This window comes from Schistocerca piceifrons, chromosome 3 (assembly GCF_021461385.2).
Source record: "Schistocerca piceifrons isolate TAMUIC-IGC-003096 chromosome 3, iqSchPice1.1, whole genome shotgun sequence".
Taxonomy (NCBI): Eukaryota; Metazoa; Arthropoda; class Insecta; order Orthoptera; family Acrididae; genus Schistocerca; species Schistocerca piceifrons.
Window position 1 is genome coordinate 322,735,716 of NC_060140.1, and position 24,288 is coordinate 322,760,003.

At 40.2% G+C, this 24,288-nt stretch overlaps 1 protein-coding gene across 1 annotated transcript in view; it reads left to right on the forward strand.

Moving 5' to 3' along the window:
• Positions 1–23,048, forward strand: part of LOC124788626 (vicilin-like seed storage protein At2g18540) — a 61,997-nt gene extending 38,949 nt beyond the window's left edge. The window contains exons 2-5 of the mRNA XM_047255897.1: positions 978–1,584; positions 13,624–13,816; positions 22,767–22,826; positions 22,999–23,048. Of these exons, the coding sequence (XP_047111853.1) occupies positions 978–1,584; positions 13,624–13,816; positions 22,767–22,826; positions 22,999–23,048 (910 nt within the window). The remainder of the gene's footprint in view (positions 1–977; positions 1,585–13,623; positions 13,817–22,766; positions 22,827–22,998) is intronic.
• The last annotated feature ends 1,240 nt before the right edge of the window (positions 23,049–24,288 follow it).

The window sequence follows — 24,288 nt, forward strand, 5'->3', positions numbered from 1 at the left end:
TAAATCACAGAATAATGTAGATAGAGAGGTACAAATTGACACACATGCTTGGAATGACATGGGGTTTTATTAGAACAAAAAAAAAAAAAAAAAAAATACAAAAGTTCAAAAACTGTCCGACAGATGGCGCTTCATCTGATCAGAATAGCAATAATTAGCATAACAAAGTAAGACAAAGAAAAGATGATGTTCTTTGCAGGAAATGCTCAATATGTCCACCATCATTCCTCAACAATAGCTGTAGTCGAGGAATAATGTTGTGAACAGCACTGTAAAGCATGTCCGGAGTTATGGTGAGGCACTGGCGTCAGATGTTGTCTTTCACCATCCTTAGATATGTCGGCCGATCACGATACACTTGCGACTTCAGGTAACCCCAAACCCAATAATCGCACGGACTGAGGTCTGGGGACCCGGGAGGCGAAGCATGATGAAAGTGGCGGCTGAGCACACGATCATCACCAAACGACGCGCGCAAGAGATCTTTCACGCACCTAGCAATACCTCGGTTTTTTTTTTTTTTTTGTTCTAATAATCCCCATGTCATTCCAAGCGTGTGTGTCAATTTTTACCTCTCTAGCTACATTATTCCGTGGTTTATTAAGTTTTGAAATTTATACTGATTTTTTGATCACCTGGTATATATTTTTTTTGTATTCATTGCGCCAGATTTGCACCTGGTGGCCAAAATTGGAACTAATTTTTTTTCAGTGTAGATCGATTCCACATTAACGCTGTAGCTTATCTTCCAAATGTCGCTGCCATAAGATAATTGCAGCCCACCCTGGACATATGAGAGTAGCTGCACTTTAATTGTAACCACCTGTTATAAGAAATTACAGATATACGACTGGCGTGTGGTCCTCTTGTCGATTGCTGTGACGTTGTCGCTGACGCCTGTGCCGCTCTCTCACAGGCAGGATGGCCAGCAGCAGTAGCAGCAGCAACAGAGCGGCGCCGAAGCTGCGCCGGCGCAGCGCCAGCCAGTGCGCCTCCCTGCGCGCAGCCAGCTCCCGGGGCCCCGCTATCAGCTGCAGCCTCACCAGCCTGCAGCCCGCCCTGGTGCGAGCCGTCCCCGATCCCACGGGCAAAATTAGGACGTACGAAGAGCCGGCGGACACGAGGCAGTTGAGTTCCTGGCTGGAACGCAAACACCTCGACGAGCTCAAGAAGAAGCAAGAAGAGCTCGCCAAGAAACGTGCGGAACAGGTGAAGCGCGAGCGCGAAGAGGCGGAGCGCCAGCACCGCCTGCAAGAGGCGCAGCAGCGCAGGAAGGCGCAGGAGGCGCGGCAGCAGCTGCAGCAGGCGGCGGCCAGGCGGCGCGCCGAGCTGGAAGAGCGGGCGCAGCGCGAGCTGCAGGCGGCGGAGCGCCAGCGGCACCTGCAGGAACTGCAGCGGCGCAGGGAGGCGCAGGCGGCGCGCGCGCGCCGGGAGGAGGCCGCCAGGGCCAGCGCGCAGCGCGACGCGCAGGCCGAGCGCGACCGGCAGGCGGCGCAGCGGCGCGCGCGCCACGAGCAGTACCTGCGGCGCAAGGCCGAGCAGGAGGCGCGCGCCCGCGAGCAGGACAGGCTGCGCGCGCAGAAGGTTTGCCCTCCGCGCAGAACACCAAAATATCAGTGGTGCGAGGCCTGTATCGAGGCCCCTGTAAACGATCAAACATTTTGTCAAACTTAACTACGCTTTGAGACCTGAGTTTCTCCTGGCTTATACAACTTTCAAATAACTTCCGGGAATTCAGCCAGGTAACACTTTCACCCTGATGAATATACCATTTTCGCAGTGGAGCTCCACGCGATCCTGAAGGCACTGGAGTGGATGAATCGTGTTCGGAGCAATCGATTTCTCCTCTGCTCCGATTCTCTTAGTGCCTTACAATCATTGCAGAACCAGTACCCTACTGAGGAGATGGTCCAGCTGATATATGACCAACTGTACTGGCTCCAACAGCGGGGTAAGGAGGTGTCCTTCTGCTTCGTGCCTGGTCATGTAGAAATATGAACAGGCCGATCGGGCTGCCAAGGAGGCGTGCAGAGAGCAGGATGTGATCCAGTGTCCTATTCCCTTGCAGTCTGTCATTTATGCACTCCACAAGAAGTGCACGGAGTTGCCGGCCGGTGTGGCCGAGCAGTTCTAGGTGCTTCAGTCTGGAACCGTGTGACCGTTACAGTCGCAGGTTCGAATCCTGCATCGGGCAAGGGTGTGTGTGATGTCCTTAGGTTAGTTAGGTTAAAGTAGTTCTAAGTTCTGGGGGACTGATGACCACAGATGTTAAGTCCCATAGTGCTCAGAGCCATTTGAACCATTTTTTTGCACGGAGTTGTGGGAGGAAGAATGGCTGGCGGTGACGGCCAATAAACTGCGGTCGGTGAAGTCAACAACTCGGCTATGGTGTACCTCCTGCCGGGTGCTTGGACGGGAATAAGTGACCTTCCCGCGCCTTCGGATTGGGCACTGTCCTCTCACACACAGCTTTCTATTACGGCGGGAGGATCCCCCGATTTGTTATGCTTGTGGTGTGCACATCTCTGTCCGGCACATTTTAACAGAGTGCATTTTATACCATGATGCAAGGGCAGAAGCACAAGTTGATGGGAATCTGCCGTGTGTTTTAGCTAATTATGGGACGTGTATGTCTAGGGTTTTAAAGTTTTGTGATGTGTCTGGACTCTGGCCTAAACTTTTAGGCTGGAGATTTTAGTGTATTGCACAGTGGCTGGCTCCTCCCCTTCTCCTTGCGGTCAGCCAGCCACTACCATCTGCTACATTGCTTTAGCTCCCTCTACCACTTTCTTCCTGAGTTGCCCATGTTTTACCACTGGCGGCATGCTTCGTCCCACGCTTCAGTGTGGGTAGGCATATAGTTTCCCAAGCTTGTTTCCTGTGTCTTACGTTCTGTTTAATCTTATTGTTCTGAGTCGTTTCTTGACACCCGTCTCAATCTGTTACTGAGCGGGCGCTGAAGACCTTGCCGTCACGCGGCCTTAAAACCCTCTCCATCCATCCATCCTGATATTTCGGAGGGAGAACGCTCCGCCATTTTCAAGGCAAACTGCAACGGACAGGCGACGTACATGCAAATTTAAAACCTCGGTTCTCTGACTGAAGCAGGCAAGATAACATACACTGAACACTAGTGCCACCAAAGATGACTAAAGTCAGAGCTATCGATAGTGAGACTACGAATTCGCAGGTGGGGTAGCATTGATTCTGTCCCTTGTTTTTTGACAAGGGAGAGAGCTGGATTCCAAACAGAGTTTAAACAAAAACCTCCATCCCTGTTAACGAGGTTGCTCGCTAATTTAATCTCAACTGCCTCCTTAATAACACTGTCTCAATAGCTGGTCGTGCATGCCGATATCTCGGTGTTATTATACTGTATAACATGAGTTACCAGTATCCAAGCAATGTTCGGCAATAGCAGATCTACTTAGCTGCTGTAATCGTGTGTGCTGTTTATGCTCAGTACATCAGTCCTCCACGGTCTTGATAGTTTGACCAATATATGACATGCCGCAGCTAAGAGGAATACGATATACACCCGCCCTACGCAGACCAAGATCATCCTCAACGGAACTCAAAAGCGCTCTAATTTTAGATGGTGGTCGGAAAACACATTTCACATCGTATTCCGTAAAATACAAACGATCTTTTGGAAGTGTTTCCTACGTAAGGCAAGAAGGCAGTAGACTTAGGTGTCGACTCAGAATTATCATCCATCACCCGATGTACAGTTGGTCGATAGCGCAACGCGCGTTCAATCTGTCTATCACCATAACCATTTTGACGAAATGTAACTTCAAGATGGGACAGCTCAGCTGGTGAAGTCTCAGCGTAAGAAACGACATGTGCCCCGTGTGCCAAGGTACTTCACGCTGAGCCGGATGGTGACAACTATTAGCCTGTAAGTACAAGTCAGTGTGAGTACATTTCCTGTAGACTGCATATCCCAAAGATCCATCATCCTTCCTCCTAACCAACACGTCAAGAATGGGAAGGCAACCATCCTCTTCCACCTCCATCGTAAAACGAACGTTCGGATGGATCGAGTTCAAATGTTCTAGAAAGGCATTCAAATTCTCCCTACCATGAGGCCAAACAACAAAGGTATCGTCAACATATCTAAAGAAACAGGCGGGTTTCAAAGGTGCCGACTCCAATGCTCGTTCCTCGAAGTTTTCCATACACAAATTTGCGACCACAGGACACAACGGACTACCCATCGCAACTCCATCTGTCTGCTCGTTAACACTGGTCATTGAATAAAAAGTAAGAGAATGTCAACACATGCCGAAAGAGATTAGTTAATTCAGCACCAAACCTAGCCTCAATTAACAGCAACGAATCTGACAGAGGAACACGAGTGAAGAGAGAGACCAAGATTTCTCTGTGAGATTTATCACAGAACGTCGAGATATAACTTCAGACTCCGCGCGATGAAAACGTTCAAACTACGCTTGCCAAATATTTGACTTCGGTGCTGTTTGCGGCGTTTGCCAAACATAGATCGTGTTTCCGAGATATTATGATTGACCGAAAGTTTGACAAGATGGCGGACGTTGTTTGTGTCGGTGTTCCGCCCCATATGTTTAGTGAAAAATTATATTATTACAGTTTATCTCACAGTACGGTGAGTTTCTGCAATTACGGAAACTACGATCCAGAATAAAAACAAAATAGCGATGACAATTACTAGAATGGTAGAGATAGTACATCTTTCCCAGCCGTATATTACGCAGGAAGGGGTTACGCACAAAATCTATGACATACAAGCGGGAGTGCAATGAAATAAAAGAAATTGAAGTTCTCCGGTTGTTCTATGGACGATGTGGGCTATATGTTGCCACGTTGTGGTATTTTAATGAATTGTCATTAGAGGACCTAAAAGAAGAAAATAAACTTTCGTATAAATGCGTCTTCTTTTTCAATGTGAGGGCGAAGTAACTCTAAACAAGTTATTAAACGGTCTATTGACACATAGTCAACATGGGTTTAGAAAACATCGTTCCTGTGAAACACAAGTAGCTCTTTATTCTCGTGAAGTGCTGAGTGCTAATGACAAGGGGTTTCAGATCGATTCCGTACTCCTGGATTTCCGGAAGGCTTTTGACACTACCACACAAGCGGCTCGTAGTAAAATTGCTTGCTTATGGAATATCGTCTCAGCTATGTGACTGGATTTGCGATTTCCTGTCAGAGAGGTCACAGGTCGTAGTAACTGACGGGAAGTCATAGAGTAAAACAGAAGTGATTTCAGGCGTTCCCCAAGGTAGTGTTATAGGCCCTTCGCTGTTCCTTATCTATATAAACGATTTGGGAGACAATCTGAGCAGCCGTATTCGGTTGTTTGCAGATGACGCTGTCGTTTATCGACTAATAAAGTCATCAGAAGATCAAAACAAACTGCCAAACGATTTAGAAAGAATATCTGAATGGTGCGAAAAGTGGCAGTTGACCCTAAATAACGAAAAGTGTGAGATCATCCACATGAGTAAACTTCGGTTGCACGATAAATCAGTGTAATCTAAAAGCCGTAAATTGAACTAAATAGCTAGGTATTACAATTACGAACAACTTAAATTGGAAAGGACACATAGAAAATGTTGTGGGGAAGGCGAACCAAAGGCTGCGTTTTATTCGCAGGACACTTAGAAAATGTAACAGACCTACTAAGGAGACTGCCTACACTACGCTTGTCCGTCCTGTTTTAGAATACTGCTGTGCGGTGTGAGATCCTTACCAGGTACGACTGACGGAGCTCATCGAAAAAGTTCAAAGAAAGGCAGCACGTTTTGTATTATCGCGAAATATGGGAGAGAGTGTCACAGAAACGATACAGGATTTGGGCTGGAAATCATTAAAATCATCAAAATCATTAAAAGAAAGGCGTTTTTCGTTGCGACGGAATCTTCTCACGAGATTCCAATCACCAACTTTCTCCTCCGAACGCGAAAATATTTTGTGGACACCGACCTACATAGGGCGGAACGATCAAGACGATAAAATAAGGGAAATCAGAGCTCGTACAGAAAGATATAGGTGTTCATTCTTTCCGCGCGCTATATGAGATTGGAATAATAGAGAATTGTGAAGGTGGTTCGATGAACCCTCTGCCAGGCATTTAAATTTGATTTGCAGAGTATCCATGTAGATGTAGATGTAAATATTTCATTTGATGCTGTTAACAGGTTTTCATGTATATTTCTCTCTCATTTTAAACAATTTCCTGGCCAAGCATCTTGTTTTCTTCGTATTGTTCTTCTTTAAAAACAGTGCCACAGTCAATGTTAGAAATACTTTATCTGCATTTATAGCTATGACCACTGATGCCAAAATACATCATACACGAAATGCGCTTGTATCGAAAAATAAGGTTGACAATCTTTCTTGGTACGTGTACGGCTTGTTTGATCCAACCGCAGCAAATCCGACACACAAGTTTGTTCTTTTACGAGAGAGTTAACGAGTTTTTGTAATTTCATTGCCCACTTGAAGAACGTTGATGTAATCATCGGGTTCTGAGAGTAACATTTCCTTTAGCAGATTTGCGTCGGTAAACCCCTCATTTTAGTCTGTTCCCTGTACCAGCCTCTTGTTTCCTTCTTCCGTAAAGACAATGCCAGAGTTAATGCCAGGACTGCTTGTCTGGGTTCGTAGCCATTCACTACTATCAAAATACTCATGTAGACGAACAGCGTCTGCTTCAAAGTTAGGTTAAACTGACAAACTTTGTATGTGTTCCGGCTTGTTTAACAAATCCGCTGATAGATGAGGGCACGTTTTCACATAGACTCGAACTCGGGACCTTTGCCTCTCGCGGGCAAGTGCTCTACCATCTGAGCTACCGAAGCACGACTCACCCCCGGTCCTCACAGCTCCACTTCTGCCACCGGGGGCTGAGTCGTGCTTCGGTAGCTCAGGTGGTAGAGCACTTGCCCGCGAAAGGCAAAGGTCCCGAGTTCGAGTCTCGGTCGGGCACACAGTTTTAATCTGCCAGGAAGTTTCATATCAGCGCACACTCCGCTGCAGAGTGAAAATCTCATTCTGGATATATCTCTCGTACTCTACGCTATTTTTGTTACCATCCGTTTTTCGTACTCTTGCAGTTAATGGATACCACCGAAATTTTCATTGATTTCCGCTAAAACGTACTGCTTGTTGTACCCGTTAACGTGTAAGAAATTCACGCCTGTGGAAACCCTGCTTACAGCCCCTTTTTACACGATCGACTGTCTTGTTTCAGTTGACTGCTCGAGACAAGGGTGTCTAAGGGTGTCTACCCCAGCGCCGCTGGCGTTTTATTCCTGCGATAAGTCCCCGCTGTCTCGAGTATTCATTTTCGTGTAAACGTTATAGCCAAAATCGCGTGTGTCGCGAGAGCTGTCTGATGAACAATTTGCACCTGGACGGCGAAATTGAGGGAAACATTTACAAAACGTTGGGAAAAGCAATGATAGCAGTGTTTATTGATGACCAAACAAAATTCATTTTGAGCGTTCTCATCAAAGTAGTGTCCTAAATTACATTCCTAATAACTGAGAGAATAGGAAAAGTGTCGTCCAAACATTCCAAAACATATACACTTATTTGCTCGAGAAAATATATGTTTGCAAACACATAAAACAATATCTAGAACGTAATAAATAGCGCTTTATTATTTTGTCTTTCGTCTCCATTTTCTTGCTAAGTGCTAAATAACATCGAAAATTACTTTCCTCGTCAAAGAATTCTGAATTTTCATTGTTAAAGTAATTTTAATGAAAAATGTTTGTCTATTTACTTTCTTATTTATGTGTGGCGTAGGCTTTTTCTCTGTAAAATAGCTTTTCTCTCGCAGATACTTCGCCTTTACTGTAGGAGAACAGAAGGAAAAATACCAGGACCTCGTGAAACCTTTTCAGTATGTCACGAAAACAAAGAAAACAACACATAAAGGTCAACAAGACAGGAAATCACAAAATGGCTAAAGCTCTCCCTCCATGCCTCCAAACCAACGTGCACTCACAAACATATCGCAACACATACCAAATACTGGATTTACATTTAAATAACTTGAAATTAAATAAATATTCCTATGGATGGACCATAAATACACTCTAACACATACATTAACAAATTAAATAAACATATATCAAAGGAATAGAACAAAAGGTAGGCCAGTAGCCTAATGTCTCTGTGCTTTCTAAAATACAGTAAATATTTAACTAATTTCTTCATGAATAGTATATATCGGATATAAATAAAGACATAGATGAATAAATATATTTATAAGCATGCTGGTACCGTTTTTTCGTGTTACTATGGAGTACTTATGGCCTGACGCGATCGATAGTCATCAGCCACTTTGACCTCCAATAACTCATGTACCATTCAAGTTACATGCTTGTAATTTATACAAATTTAAGTTTACACAAATAGCTTTCTAAAGATATGTCTATCGACGAAATCGGATGACGCGTTTAGATTTTGGGAATTTGTTGCTGGGTGTTACTTGTATAATTCTACCATCAGATACTAAACTTTAAACTAATAAAGATATTGAAAATCTGATTACACCATCAGAATCGTCGTGCAAATAACAGTAAGGTACATGTTTCTTTTTGAGGTATCATGATTCATCTGGCTACTATTAATTTCTATACGGACTGTGAAATGTCTGCCATTAAGGTTTCACAAAGTCCGCCATCTTTGGCCCTCCCAGCGCACAGCATCACCAAGGAATTCCCAGCCATGTGCTCAATGGACCACGTGCTCCGGCTTTTGTGAGGCACCACGCAGATGCTAACGAGCTCGGCCCTGCACACGGCCCGAGTGGCGGCCGCCAACTTATTGAATTGATAGATGTGAATACATTTTCTCGAGCAAATAAAGTCTACGTATTTTGAGGTGTTTGGACGATGTTTTCCTACTCTTTCAGTTCAAATGAGTATGGGGAATTTGCACGTTCTTTGCCAGGAACATCTACCATGACCTCTGTTTTTTTTATTACTAAACTCTAGCCGGCCGAAGTGGCCGTGCGGTTCTGGCGCTGCAGTCTGGAACCGCGAGACCGCTACGGTCGCAGGTTCGAATCCTGCCTCAGGCATGGATGTGTGTGATGTCCTTAGGTTAGTTAGGTTTAACTAGTTCTAAGTTCTAGGGGACTAATGACCTCAGCAGTTGAGTCCCATAGTGCTCAGAGCCATTTGAACCATTGAACTAAACTCTATTATCATTGCTTGTTTCTACATTCCGTTACTAATGTTTTTTAGGTTTTACTAAAGCGATCACTCGTAACAGATGAGACTCATTGTAAGTACAGAAAGGAAACGACAGGTGCGCTGTCGTAGACGTACTTCTCCCGAGTAGTCGACTGAGAGAAGAAAGTCGCTGGTGTAAAAGGGGGATAACTTGGTTCAAATGTCATCCACGGCCTACCTTGCCCTGCGAAACGATGGTGAATGTGGTACATGCGTGATGTGCCACAGGCACATTTTGTTGGCGATGTAAGGCGACATTTAAAGCGCCAATATAATCCAAAATGGATAGTTGGAGCACAACATGCACCTCGGCCTCAGGACCGGTTCGAGAACATTTTTCCTCACGAGCGACATATAGAATCTCTCAGAAGGGTAAATGACTCTGCCTTGCTGCAGACTGTGCATGCACAGAAACGGTCACTGGGGTTTCCTCTGGTAATACGTAAAGTTAACTTATTCCCAGCGAACTCACATTTAACATAGTAATCGATTTTGTCTCTCCTCAGTCTTGCAAAAAGATATTTACATTTACTCTTCACAATACCTGGACAAAGGAAAAGCATAAATAAGATCTTTCGAATTAGAGAAGTCTAGTAAACATAGGCTTTAAAATGCATACCCTAAGAGCTATGAGCATTTGGTCAGCAGAAGAGATGTTTTTCACAGCATCGAAGACGAAGAAACGCTCATAGTTCTTATGAGAAGCATGCTCATGTTAACTAGGCCTTTTTGCTGTGAGTGATTGTTTCTATCAGATCCACGGATATTGACAATTCCTCCTGGTACACCCTGTATAATTTGGTGCTCCCCTTTCTATTCTTCCACATAAGCAGCTTTCTATTCTTCCATGTAAGCTTCCTCCCTAATACATTAGTTGCCATTCCTTGAGCTCTCGTTGCTAGCTTTAAAAATAAATGTAAATATATGGATATGCTTGTTCTCGCTGTTAGTAATGATACACCTTCCATACAAATTTTGCACTTGGGGTGTCCCAACTGACCCCTTGTCTCACATAGACCTTAAACAAGCCGTGCTTGGCCACCAAGGTAAGTTGACCTCAATCTTCTACCTTTTAATGTCTGAGCTCACCTCAGAAGTGAAGCATACACAACAGCTCTTGATGTAGGGTAGCTGTAGAATTGGAGGAGCAAATTGCACAGTCTTGTCATGACTCACGAGTTGATTCAGGGTTGTTTGAAACAATTCTGCCTCACCTCAGTATTGCCTCCAAATGTGAGAGTGACACATGGAACACCTCCTTTAATAGCTACGTGTATACAGTAAACTGTAACATAATGCAATACTGAAACAGTATTGCATTTCTTGTTAAGTTAGGCCTTGGATGAAATTTGAGCCCAATTAGATTGGCAATTAATCGAATACTTCATATACACTTATACTAACTAGGAGAATATTATAAACTGATGTTAGGGGTGGTGTGTGACCACAATTTTGCAGTAAACTCACAAATGGATCATTCCCAGGACCCTGTTTTCTGAATCTTTTTATGCTTCAATTACCTTATATTTTCACCTACGTTAGTTTTCGTTACTGTGATACATCCTGTATACAATTTTGTACTTGAGCACCTATGGCATCCCTCTCGTCTTGGCACCCCAAACATTTGCATGTGATGTTTGGGCCTTAAAACAGCACTGGTGGTGGCCGATAAACAGCTGTTAACTCTTCGTGGTGCTCTAACATATAAATTAATTGCAGCCTTTCCTTCACATTCTGCTTTTGTCGTTTATTAAGATTTCTACTACATCCTTATGTTGAAATGTTATTAATGAAGGCAAGAGACAAAGTACTTGCAGAATTGGAGCTGTGAGGACAGGTCGTGTGTCATGCTTGGGTAGCTCAGTTGGTAGAGAACTTGCCTACGCAAGGCAAAGGTACCGAGTTTGAGTCTCAGTCTGGCACACAATCTTAATCTGCCAGGAAGTTTCTTATTAATAATTTTGTCTGTAACACAAATCTTGGTTGTGATGATAGATTGACGTGAGTTACATGTGTTATGTGGACAGTACATTCTTCAATTTCAGCGTCTGACAATTGTGGGCGTTTCCTTTATTGGTGTACACATTTCTTTTGCATTGTCTGTGCTGACAAATTATTAATTATTTTGCATCAAATGTTGAATTTAGATTATTGTGACAGATTGGTCTGTAGCTGAGCCTGAAATCTAGGTTAGGAAGGAAGGTGACAATCTGGTTTTGAGTTGGTGGAGCCAACAAATGTGAATAGTAAATTTGGGTTATGGCGATAGACTTATATGTAGTGTAGTCTGATGTATGGGCTAGGTTGGAATGTCAAAGTTTCATTGTGAGTTCGTGAAGGCAATGAATTTAGACATTAAATGTAGGTTGTAATAACAGACTGATCTGTAACACAGGCCAACATCTGATTAAGTTGATATGTAACACTTTGTTTGTGAGTTGAAAAATCCAATGAATGTGAATAGTAAATGTAGGTTGTGGTGCCTGTCTGTACAGTGCAGCTCAAGGTCTAGATTAGGTTGGAAGGTGACAATTTGCTTACAAGTTGGTGAAGTGAACAACTGTGAATATTGAATCAAGGTTGTGGTGATGATGATTGGCTGATCAGTGCAGCCTGATGTCTAGACTATGCTGGAAGGTGAGAATCTGGTTGGGAGCATGTAAAACCAATGGATATGAATGAAGGTGAATTGTATATTTAGTGGTGTGGTTGGAGGTCTTTGGTAGTGTGGAAGCCCATAGTTTCAGTTTTCATTGTTTTCTCTTTACTTTCATCCAGAATCCTGCAGTGTATACATGGATTGCAGAAATGCCAAGATGCATCAAAAGCAGAAAATGAAAACTCAGAGTTAAATTATTTATTAGGTGTTTTTGTGTATTTACCTCTACACACAAAGTGTTTCTGTCCATAAATTCAGTTTTATTTCACTCTAGCATCTTTTATGTTAAGGAAACTATTATTTCAAACACGTAATATTTCTCCTGTGATGTCAATGGAAACATTGTTACATCAGTGACCATACAAATCGGTTGTTCTGTCATCATTAACTTCCTAAGACATCTCCCAACAGTCGTTACCACCATAAACTTCAGTGTCAGAGTGTGGATGATCGCACCTAATGTTTTACCTTGCTCTCATGTTGAGGAACCTCCTCCTGACTATTTGTATGATCTACCCACTATCAGAGGCCAAATAGAAGTATATTTTCAGAAAGTGGTGCCAGATGGCTGGTGAATATTTTAAGAACATTATATTACCCCACAAGAGCTACTGATAAAATTTCGTTAGTCAACAACCAGCGTTGGTCCAGGGCCCATCTTCAGATTCATAAAAACATTTACAGCAATGTACTAGGTGATACAGATTCAATGGCATCAGATAATAAAATCCATGAATTTGTAGCTCTATAAATTACACCATCCATCATAAAATGTGCCAAATGGTGCACTTACTCAGGCTATATCAACAGCCAGCACTAATGCTATTAATGGAGGCATTCACTGTAGAATGCCTCCAATCATAGTGTCAGTGCTGATTGTTGATATAGAATGAATGAGTGCACTGTTTAGCACATTTTATAATTGACAATGTAATTTATATTACTACATGAGAACAGTGATGAATTCATAGAGTTTATAATCTGATGCATTTGATTTTATATCACCGAGTATGATGTTGTAAATGTTTTTATGACCTGAAGATAGTCCATGGACCAAAACTGATTGTTCAACAAAGAAATTTTGTTAACAGTTCCTGCTGGTAATCATGACATTCACCAAATAGGTGCTACAAATTGACGGTTCACAATTTATTAATTTCATCTGCTTACTTGTGCAAGTTGTAAACACAAAATTACAACATTAAAAAGAAGTACAATAACTTCAGTCTGTAACATGTTTTTATTGCCTAAGTCATTATTAGAAATACTTATTGGTTTTACAGGCCAAATATTATTCCCTCTCAACATGAATATACAGGCAGGCTCACAAGCTAGACACAAAAATATCCACTACATGAGGAAATATTATTAATTAATTTCAGACCTTACATCAGATGCATAATTATGAGTAGAATTTACTTAGTCACACAATACCAATGAAATATAATTTTACCAAGTAAATACAACACCCACATAAAGTGGATTCCATTTTCATTTAATTATGCTAATAGTTCTTACATAATCACCTACTGTCACAATCATGCAGACATATACTCCTCCAATGAATAAAAACAGTGGCCAATTAAGTTGCTTAAGAGCTATTCCAGACCATGCTTATTTTTTATTTCTCATAAGAATAATACTCCATTTTTTGTGAAAGTTTCCCTAATTTACTATAAGAGTACAAAAAATTTGCCTAAATTCAAAGTAATGTAATTTGGTCTGCAGGAAGCAGAGGAGAAACAGGAGCAGGAGAAGCTTCGTAATATGCTGCTGCAGGAATATAAGAAGAAGCAAGCAGAACGTCTTGAGCAACAGAAACAAGAACAACAGTTAAAGCAAAAACTGGAAGCTGCCCGTTTGAAAATGGAGGAGGACAACCGGAAGAAACTGCAGTCAGAGCGTGAAGCCCGATACAAAGGTGAGTGGTACCTGCATGTCATTTATGTTGCACTGACATCTGAAGAGGAAGGTCATTATTTATTTGTGATTGATGACACTAGGATGAATGACATTGTACAAATACAAATGCTGATAGTGTATCTGGAGAAGTGTTAGCTTTTTTTCATTAGTCAACTGTTCAAAAAATGTAACTGGTCAGCAACACAAAGTTAATAGAAGATGTTTTTTCTTTTAAAACTCTGTGGAACAGGAAGGCCATCACATTGAATTTGTAAATAGGTAGGAATGAAGTAGGTAATAAAGGACATAAATAACTGCAAATTGAAGATCTTACTTTGTTGCTATCTGTGAATACAGTAGATATAATTTACAGGTATCTTCATTTAATGTTTTCAATACAGTTACGTTTTTCTACAGATCTGGAACATGTAGCTGAAGGCATCATGGAAAATGATTTACCTGTGTTCTGGCTCACATACAACAATCCATATCTTTCTTTTAGAAACTACATATTATCTCTTAGCTTATCAGATTCTGATGCCAACTTTTTACTCTTAATTTTCCTTTCTTGTTGTTGGTCTGATTTAAATATTGCCCTCATCTTCTTAATTTGTTGCACTAAATCAAAATTCCTGGATTATTTGTGTGTTATCTCATTTCTTTCCTCTAAATTTTCATACTTATGTAATCCACACTTTCTTCACCATTACAACCTCCCTGTTAACATTTCTTTCCATTTACTTAAGTTTCTTCATTTTTAACCAGTTTTCTTCAATTGTTCAATGCCATCTATTGTATGTGTCAGTTCCCATTGAACACAGAGCTCATACAGTTTCTTCACAATACATTTTCTCTTTAATAATATATGTTGCTAATGACAAAAATCAGTTTCAGTTTCGTTAGGTTTACACAACTACAACAGATATTATGAAGATGGTATCTGTTCCCAAAAGAACAGATACCATTGATGACCATGCAGCTTCTCTTACGGGACTCATCAGCTTAGTCTGGTGCAAGTAATGAGTGAATGGGCAAATATCTATTAGGAACACTATGAATATTGGTTGTGGACAGTTGGGAATGTGGGTCTCACGGGAAACGTGCAGTCACACTATCCTCTGTCCTCTCGGTGGCTCAGATAGATAAAGTGTCTGCCATGTAAGCAGGAGATCCCGGGTTTGAGTCCCAGTCGAGGTGCAAATTTTCAATTCTCCCCATTGATGTATATCAACAACACCTGTCGGCAGCTAAGGGTTTTGATTTAATTATCATTTCACAACAGATGTTGATGTACATGTAGAAGCAGACACACACATCAATTATACAATTGCTGAGATGGTTACTTTCCATGGGCATGCTTGAGGATGACATCAGGCACATTGCTGAGAATGCTCATCACATTAATCTTCATAAGATTGTGTCATTCTTTGACCAATGTGATAAGCTCTTATTGAAGCATTGAGATCCACATATACTTCACTGTTTCCCATAGATAAACTTACCTTGTGTTCGTTGGTTTTGTAAGTTTACAGTCCTGAGTAGTAGTAGTGATGCTTCTCTTCAGTGTTTGTCTTCTGCTATAATTTGATTTAGTGACAAGTTTTAATGAACACAATACTAGAATTTAAGTTTGCAATCTTTTCACATTTATTGACTCGAGTAATATATCAGTGATCAGTTTGGGTTGAAGAATTTAGACAGTTCATATATTACAAGTCAGCACCTACACTGTGATTGTTTTGTTAGAGTGGCAACATTTTTACATTATGCTTTCACTGTCGAGTTTCAACTGACAAACAGCATGAAGTTGGTTTTAGTTACTTTGTCACTGTACATGGTGGTTGTTCGCTTTGTACATCTCAGCAGGAAACAACTTACTGAATGATGTTTACAATTTTATGTAAGGTAGCTCCTGATTTTAATACCAATTAATTATTCAGGTGAATTGGCACCTGACTCGCAAGGAAGTCTACATTTCAGGAAGCAACCATCCACTGACTGCAAATATACCCTGTAACTGCAGACCTACTACAGAATATTAACATAATGAATGTTATTCTCCAGTCAACTGAATCATTGTCCTGTCCTGTTTCTTCTAGATCCATGTAAGAATAAAAATCAAAATTGGTTAATATATTTTAATTGTTAACATAAAAGAGAGCAAAATCAGAGGACAAAAAATTATTATAAACAAAAGAGTTAAGCCTGTGTAACTATGGAGTGCATTACGAGAAACAGGCAAAATTATATGTACTATTTTATGGACAATATTTCTTCTTCTGTGGGGATTCATAGAGCCTGTCAAGATGTGCTAAAAGTGAAATTTTGCAGACTGATTAATTAGCAAACTAACAAGTTCTTATGGTGGAAATAGGTGTTTTGGGAATCATCAAAATCAGAGCTACAAAATTGTTATACTGACTTTTGTTAATGACTATTATTTAAGGTTTGAATATTCTGGAATGTGAGCTACTTGAATATAAACAACTTTTTAAATAAGAAGTTTTTGTAAAAAATAAAATAAAAATGTTGTTGAAAAGAGTAGAATAAGTACTTTCAACTGAGCTTGCCAACTTCAGAAACCAACAGGTACAGGGGTGGACAATAATGTGGAAACACAAAAAACACAACACATTACCATGACTAACGTGATTCAAGAGAAAATTATATAATTCTTCCAACAAAATAGTAGCAAGTTCAGATAACGATGATAGTGATGGATGTCAATCATGTACACTTCTCTCCAAAGTAGATCGCAAAGTCTCAATAATGTAGAGATCTGTAGATGTGAAAATTCAGCATTGCACTCACAAAACCAGTGCTGGGCAATGTGAGCTGTGAATAGGGGTCCTGTCATCTTGGAACACAGCATCACCACTGGGGAACAAACAATGTGCTATGGAATGGACTTGGTCAGACAAAATTGTCATATAACCTTTTACAGCAATGCCACCTTGCACAGTAACTAGGAGGCCCATGGAAGACCATGATATGGTTGACAGATCATCACTGAACCTCTGCCATGTTTCATTCTTGGAATGTAAACTCAGCCAGAAGTTGGAAAAACTGTGAAACAACATGCATCCGAACCACTGACTGTCTTCCATTGCACTATATTCCAGGCTTAGCATGTTTTTTTTTTCTATTATGGGCATTTGCATCACTGATGAATGGTCATCTTGGAATTCCAGCTCAGCCTGAAATTGTGTGGTTGGTTGATTTGGGAGAGGGGACCACACGGTGATGTCATTAGCCCCATCAGTTTAGGGAAGGATGGGGAAGGAAGTCGAGCATGCCCATGGAAAGTAACTATCTCAGCATTTGTATGAAGTAATTTAGGGAAATCATGGAAAAACAAAATCAGGATGGCTGGATGTCAGTTTGAACCATCATGCGAGTTCATTGTGCTAACCACTGTGTTATTTTAGTGTTGATGGGATTTATGAGTGTGACATTCAATTTTACAGTGCCTTTTGCAGCTGTTGTCCTCTTATTTTTCTCCACAATACTCTTCACTCACTGTCTGTCACGATAATTCAAAACACATTTTAATCTGAACTGTGATTAACTGGATGACGCTTTTCCAATTTTTCTGTATGTGGTATAAATCCTGCAATATGGTGCCACTTGAATCACGAAACACATTTGCTACGTTGGTTATGGTAGCACCATACAAATACCAACAATTATCCAATATCTGATTTCAGTTAGCTCCAATATAATGCTCTCACAACTACACAGAACACTGTTCTGACCATGACTGACACTTTCATCATGTTGAGGACATTACAGATGTGCCACTCTTGGTCAAAAACAACTCTACAACCTACAGGCTTGGCTAGCGCCTGCATTTATGTTCAAGTGTTCATTTCACATGGTGTTTCCAAATTTCTGTCCAATCCCTGCATTTGATCACTGAAAAGTCCGTGATGTGTTTTCTATTATTTTTCAATTATGGATATTTATTCATAAAAATATTTTCAGGTGCACTATAATATTGTTGTTAGTGTTTGAAAAACTATAAGTTAATAATCCAGTCTGATAAAACAAGGCACAGAAAACAAATTAGGTATTTTATATAGTTATTTTATATATATGTGCTCTTCACAAAATGAGATCAGATAAAGGGAGGAAAAAGAAAAAAGAACTGATATAAAAATGGTATAAGGGGAGGTAGGATGGTTCCCCATGGATCTGATACAGTTTATCAAAGGTTTCAAGCCCATGACTTTATTTTATGTTTGAGTTGATTTTATAGTTGAGTAAGAAATGAAGACATCATGCCCCAATTAAATCTGACATACTCAGTATTGCCATACTATTTAATAAAATGAAATTATCAGAAACACTTGCGCTACAAACTGAACACTCTCCAGAATTGTCCACATCTGATCACCTCCAGCTGGGGTGACTTCTTTTGCTGTAGTGGTCTGTGAAATCATTGCAGTAGCATGAGACAAGCCCAACATCATGATTATTAAGCATCTGATGAATCTAATCAATATTTCTACAATTTACAGTGACACTAAAGGCCAATTTTCCATGTGATTTAGTGGATAAAAGTAGTATTTCAGGACCCCCACAGATTGCCACTTTGATTTGCAGAGAAACTGCATGTAATATATTGACTGACCTAGGTTGACCAGGGATAGATGTGTTTCTGACTTCCAGTACATCCTAGTAATGCTGGGGATAATTTCTAAAGAGGAATTAAGTACAAAAATGCGAATCACAGAAAGAGAGAGATCATCAAGTAAATATAAGTAATACTAGCAAAATGGAAAGAGAGAAAGAGAGGGTGAGAGATAGAGATAGATAGAGAGAGAGAGAGAGAGAGAGAGGTAATTTCAAGCAATTTTATGTAGTAGTCAGAAGAGTCAGTTATGTTACATCAGAACTGACTTTTATTATGTGCGAATTTCAATTATGACATTCAAAGAGCCTTCCTTCTTGAGAAATCTTTTCAGTGTATATTGAGCAGTCATTCTTGATGTCTAATTTGTAAAGAGAATATAGAAATCAACAGACTACTTGTTTCTGTCTCGTGTTCTTCGGCCCACATTTGTTTAATGATTTTTCTCATGTTTTGCCAGCTTGAGTGGCTGGTATTGTCAAAGCTTCATCCTCCATTGCTGGAGGTGTTCTGGAGTTGAGCTCATCTTCAGAAAATACAGAACACCTTTAATGATTAGAGATAGGACATTCATATACGCAGGACTTGTACATTAGTATCTTCTGCAGAAATGATTAACATTTGAACCATGGCAGCCCATGGGTTCAAGTTCGGCACTGATATCATGATGCAACATCACCTACCAGTAAAATGAGCCTGCACCTGTCATTGTTGCTATAAACTGAAGGCAATGGATCAGTGTGATTTGAGTAAATGCACAGGATGCCTCACAGATGTATGCGCGACTTGTGCTGTCAAATCAGTGAGTTTGAAAGAGAGCAAATTATTGGCATGAGAGAATGTGATGCTTCCCTCTGGGCAACTACTGCTCATGTGGGACAAAGAGTTTCTGCAATGCAACAAGTGTGTGCACAATGGTTCATGGAAGGCTGTATAACATGACAAAATGGGTCAGATTGCACCACTTAGACCACACCCTGAGAAGATCAACATCTCCTCTGAATGGCATTGCAGGACAGGTCTGCATCCTCCTCAGCTCTGGCGCAACACTGGAACAATGTAACACATCATACAATATCGGGGGTGAAAGTCCGTTGCTGCCTGTTATGGCACGGGTTACATTCACACCATCCACTTCTCTCTCTACCTTTGATGAATGTGCAAAAATATGCTAGATGGCACTGGTATATGGAACTACATGACTGGGGACAGGAATCTCATCAGACGGTATTTTCAGATGAACACAGGTTCTGTTTGTTTGATGATGATGATCACATTCTGGTCCGCTGCAGACAGGGGGAGCATCGTCATAGTGACTGCATTCACACAAGGTATAAAGTATGGACTCAAGGCCTTTTGGTGTGGGTGCTACTGGATACAAACACAAGTCACAGGTGGTACATGTCCAGGGCACTGTGACCAGTGTAACCTATATGATTGATATCCTGTGACCTGTAGCCATACTATTTTTGCACAACACTCTAGATGCAATTTTTCGGAAAGATAATGCAGGACCACATGTTTCTGCACTAACATGTGCCTTCTTTGTTTCACCAGACTTGTTGCCAGTTGAAAATGTGTGGGATATGATGAAATAATGGGTGACCCAGTGCCAACCACCACAGATGAACTTTGAAACCAGATGAATGCAGCATGGATGGCTATACCACAGGACACCATTCATACCTTAGACATGTCAATGGCGTTATGCATGGGGCAAGTGATCAAGGTCCATGGTGGACCCTGTGCCTTAGGCAACAGGACACATGCTGAAGTGAGGTGACTGAAATGCTAATCATTTCTGCAGAACATACTAATGTACATATGTGAATATGAACGTCCTACCTCTAGTTGTTCAAGTTGCTCTGTTTTCTCTGAGTATGAGTGTATGTATGTACCTGGCACATCAATGTACAAGGGCTTTTCTGTGATCGTATCTAGTGCGGTTCTCCCCTTGCAACCTGCAACATTTGTTTGCTGCAGCACAGGAGTACAGGATCTATTCACCTTGAGACTTTCTTTTTTCTTGCTGAAGCTATTGGCATGTTTGTGCATTTCTATAGCTTCTCTGAATGAGCTAGTGTGATAGCTCTTCTCTACAGCAAGAACTTCTGTGTCAGCAAATTTTACTATGTAGTTGTTCTCACACTGTGTGTGCTCTGCCATGGCCGATTTCTCCACCTGCCCTAACTTGCAGTGCTTCTTACATCCAGTGATCCTTGTGTTGATGAATCATTTAGTCATTCCACATGTACACATCATGCTATGTATTCCTGACATTGCAAATGGAGCCCCTTTTTTCCTTTGGCAGTCTTAGACACTCTTTGATCTTCTTTGATGGTTTACAAATAGTCATTATGCTGATTCTGTCTGTCACTCTGGGAATGTACAGCAAGAGTGTGATACCCAAAATTTCTTTTTTCTGATTTGTCACTTCACTGAGTGTTTGATTCTGTGAAACTTATTGTGTAACGGGGAGTACCCATTGTTCCTCAGAATGCTTTCCAGGAGTTGCATCTTGCATCTAAGGTGCTGTGGCTCACATATTCATCTTGCTTGTTTTATAGAGCATATTAATCATAACCCTTTTCTGGGTTGGGTAGTGATTTGACAGTTTGTGCAGGTATTGATCTGGGTGATTTGGTTTTTAATATATGCTGTGTCCCACGTTTTCATGATTCCTCATGGTCAGCACATCTAGGAAGGGTAGCTGTTGGCCCTTTTCTACCTTCATGGTAAATTTTATTTTGGCATGAAGACAGAAACCAACACAATTATATCACAGCATTATGTGGAATACGTTATTGCATGGCTCAGAGAATTGCTTGGGAGAGAGGATCATTCATACATGAATGTGATTGAGGTGTTCCCCTCATTCACTTCCAGCATATATAAAATGGGATGAATCTGAAGGTTCTGGTAGAGGATTCTTCCATGAATAATTGCAAGAACCATTCACTCTGATCAAAGCAGTATCTTCCAGGCTCAGTAATTTTCAACATGTTCTCTATCACACTTCTGTAGAATGAGTAAGAATTTCCCAGATATGTTGAAGGACATAGTGCAATAATCACAATAATATTTTTTACTTCCAACTACTATGTATATGTGATTTAGAGTAATACTAAATGGTTTATCTGTCTGTGATGATCAAATGTCAATAAGATATATTCATACAGGTTATGTTCAAATAATAGAAGAATAGTAATGTATCACAAAATTATAAATGACAACTCAGTCAAAATAGTATTTATCCAATCATGAGAAGAAAGCTAGCAAAAGATTTATGAAACCCAACAGTGTAGACAGAAAATTTAAATCTTTCTTAAACATATTCCTAATCAGTTTGAATCTTATTTATATCTAAAAAGACATGGATAAAGTTGAGTAAAATTCTGTATCTGGGAGAAATAATGTATGGGATCTTCTCATGGTCCTGGTAGTGAATCTTGCTAATGATCACTGGTGTGATCCTTCAAAACGTAAATGGGGGTCTTCCAGCAAACCAAATCAAATGTTGAGTGGTAGTTGAACTTATATTTAGAACATTGTGTTACTTTTGGTTTTTGAAAGTTGAAACATAATTATTACCAATATTCCAGATTCTGTAATTGATCATTATGCTTCATAGTTGAAAAATATCACTTTAACTTCTTGAAATTAATAGTGAACTGTTCAGCACTAGTCTCTATTTCGAACCTGCAGAGTTTATTTTTCGACATAAATGAAATGGATTCACGTTTTCACCACAGAATGATTGCCATGCATATGTTAATGCAATGCTGAAGACTGCAGCAGTAAATCACTTCCAGATAGTTATGCTGCAATATACCATGTGTAAACAAAATAAATAACAGTGATCTGTGAAGAACAATAAGAATGTAGTTTGCCAGCTATACAATAGCGACATTACAAAGTGTGGACATGAGACATTGTTAGTTTTAACTCAGGATGGACAATTGCTCTCTCTGAAACATGAATAAATACTAGATTGTGGTTTGATGGCTAAGTTTAAAAATGACCATTCTTAATAACAATGCAGAGCAGTCTGCACATTGATACTGACTTTTTTTCTCAATGGCATGAAGTGTGTCCTTTCAAAATATGTTCATCACACACCATATAGTAAATTCCTGTTGGTCATAAAAGTAGTTGACTAATGTTACTCCATCATTAGGTGCAAATGAATTGATAATAAATTCTAATATGTATAATCTGATGTGGATAGTTGAATGTATAGTCACAGAAAAGTTATCTCTATTCTGTGAAAGAGTTACCTTAAATTACAAGTATCATAAATTATAAATAATATAATTATCTTCGTTTCTCATTGCAGAGTTGAAAAGCAGAAATCAGAGAAAGACTGGAAAACCATTTCCTGCTATAAATCTTGCAGGTAAATAGCAATAGAGAAATGATTTTTAGGATATGACAGATGCCTATCTACTGTTATAATTGAATCAATAACTGCTAACTCATTTCTGTTTCATAATCTTATCACTTTGATGGCTACATGAATCCCAACTGTTATAATTGAATCAATAACTGCTAACTCATTTCTGTTCCAGAATCTTATCACTTTGATGGCTACATAAATCCCAACCCATGGCAAACATAATTAACTCAACAAAGAGTGAATGATGGAAACCTGGATTGAAGCAGTGCAATCCAAAATTATGTGTATTGATTTGATCAATAACATATAGTTAAATGCCAAATTAACTGTGTGTTGTTGTAAAATCTGTGACAAATAAAATTTTCTTGTGTCACTAAACCATGTTTTGGTATAGCTACAAAAGAAAAGTTTAGCATCACCTGCATATCTGCAAACAAGTCTGGGTTCACGTTCTCTTTTGCAAACTTGAGATACAGTTGTGAACATCCATAATGTATCTTTCATGCTGCAGCAGTGTGTGCAGTTTTTTGAAACTTTTTGACAGATAAAACTAAGTGCTAGACCAACACCCAAACCCAGCAAGCTTGACTTTTGTGGGCAGTGTTTTTACTGAGATATCCAGACACAGCTCAGACTTGCATTCACTGCTTCACTTTTCCAATACCTCTTTTCTATTTCCCAAACTTCACAGAAGTTCTCCTCACCTTAGTGTTCTAGCTCTCCTGAAAAAAATGCTATTACAGAAAAATGGCTTGGGTACAGCATAGGGGATTGTTTTCCAGAATATATCTTCACTGTTCAGTGGAGTGTGGAGTGTTTTGAAACATCTTGGAAGATTAAAACTACAGACTGCAAGCCATGGAGAACCCAAGAATATTATACAGTACGCAAGGCAGAGCAGCATGGTATCAATGAATCATACCCACCAACAAAATTTCATCTCACAATGTGCACTTTGATAACTTGATTTTGATTATTGTTTTGTTTTTATCTCACAGTGAGGTAATAGTTTTAGTTTCCTGATGCTTATTGTTTAATTTCACTGCTTGCCTTTAATTCAATTCAGAACCTGTAAGAGGTTTCCACCCAGCATATGCATGAAGTGTGAAGAAGAGCAGATAGAAGAGGTTGACAGTCTTAAATTCCTGGGATTACAACTTGATAAATTCAGTTGGGAGGAGCACCACAGAACTGCAGAAACGCCTTAACAAATCTGTATTTGCAATTCGAGTGTTAGCTGACATAAAAATGAAAAACCTTGCATACTTTGCCTACTTTCATTCCATAAAGTCATATGGTATAATATTTTGGGGTAACTCTTCAAGTCAAACAAAAGTTTTCAGAGTCCAAAAGCGTGTAATACGTATTATTTGTGGAGTAAATTCACGGACGTCATGTAACCTCCTCAAAGAACTGAGTATACTAACTACTGCCTCTCAGTATATTTATTCCTTAATGAAAT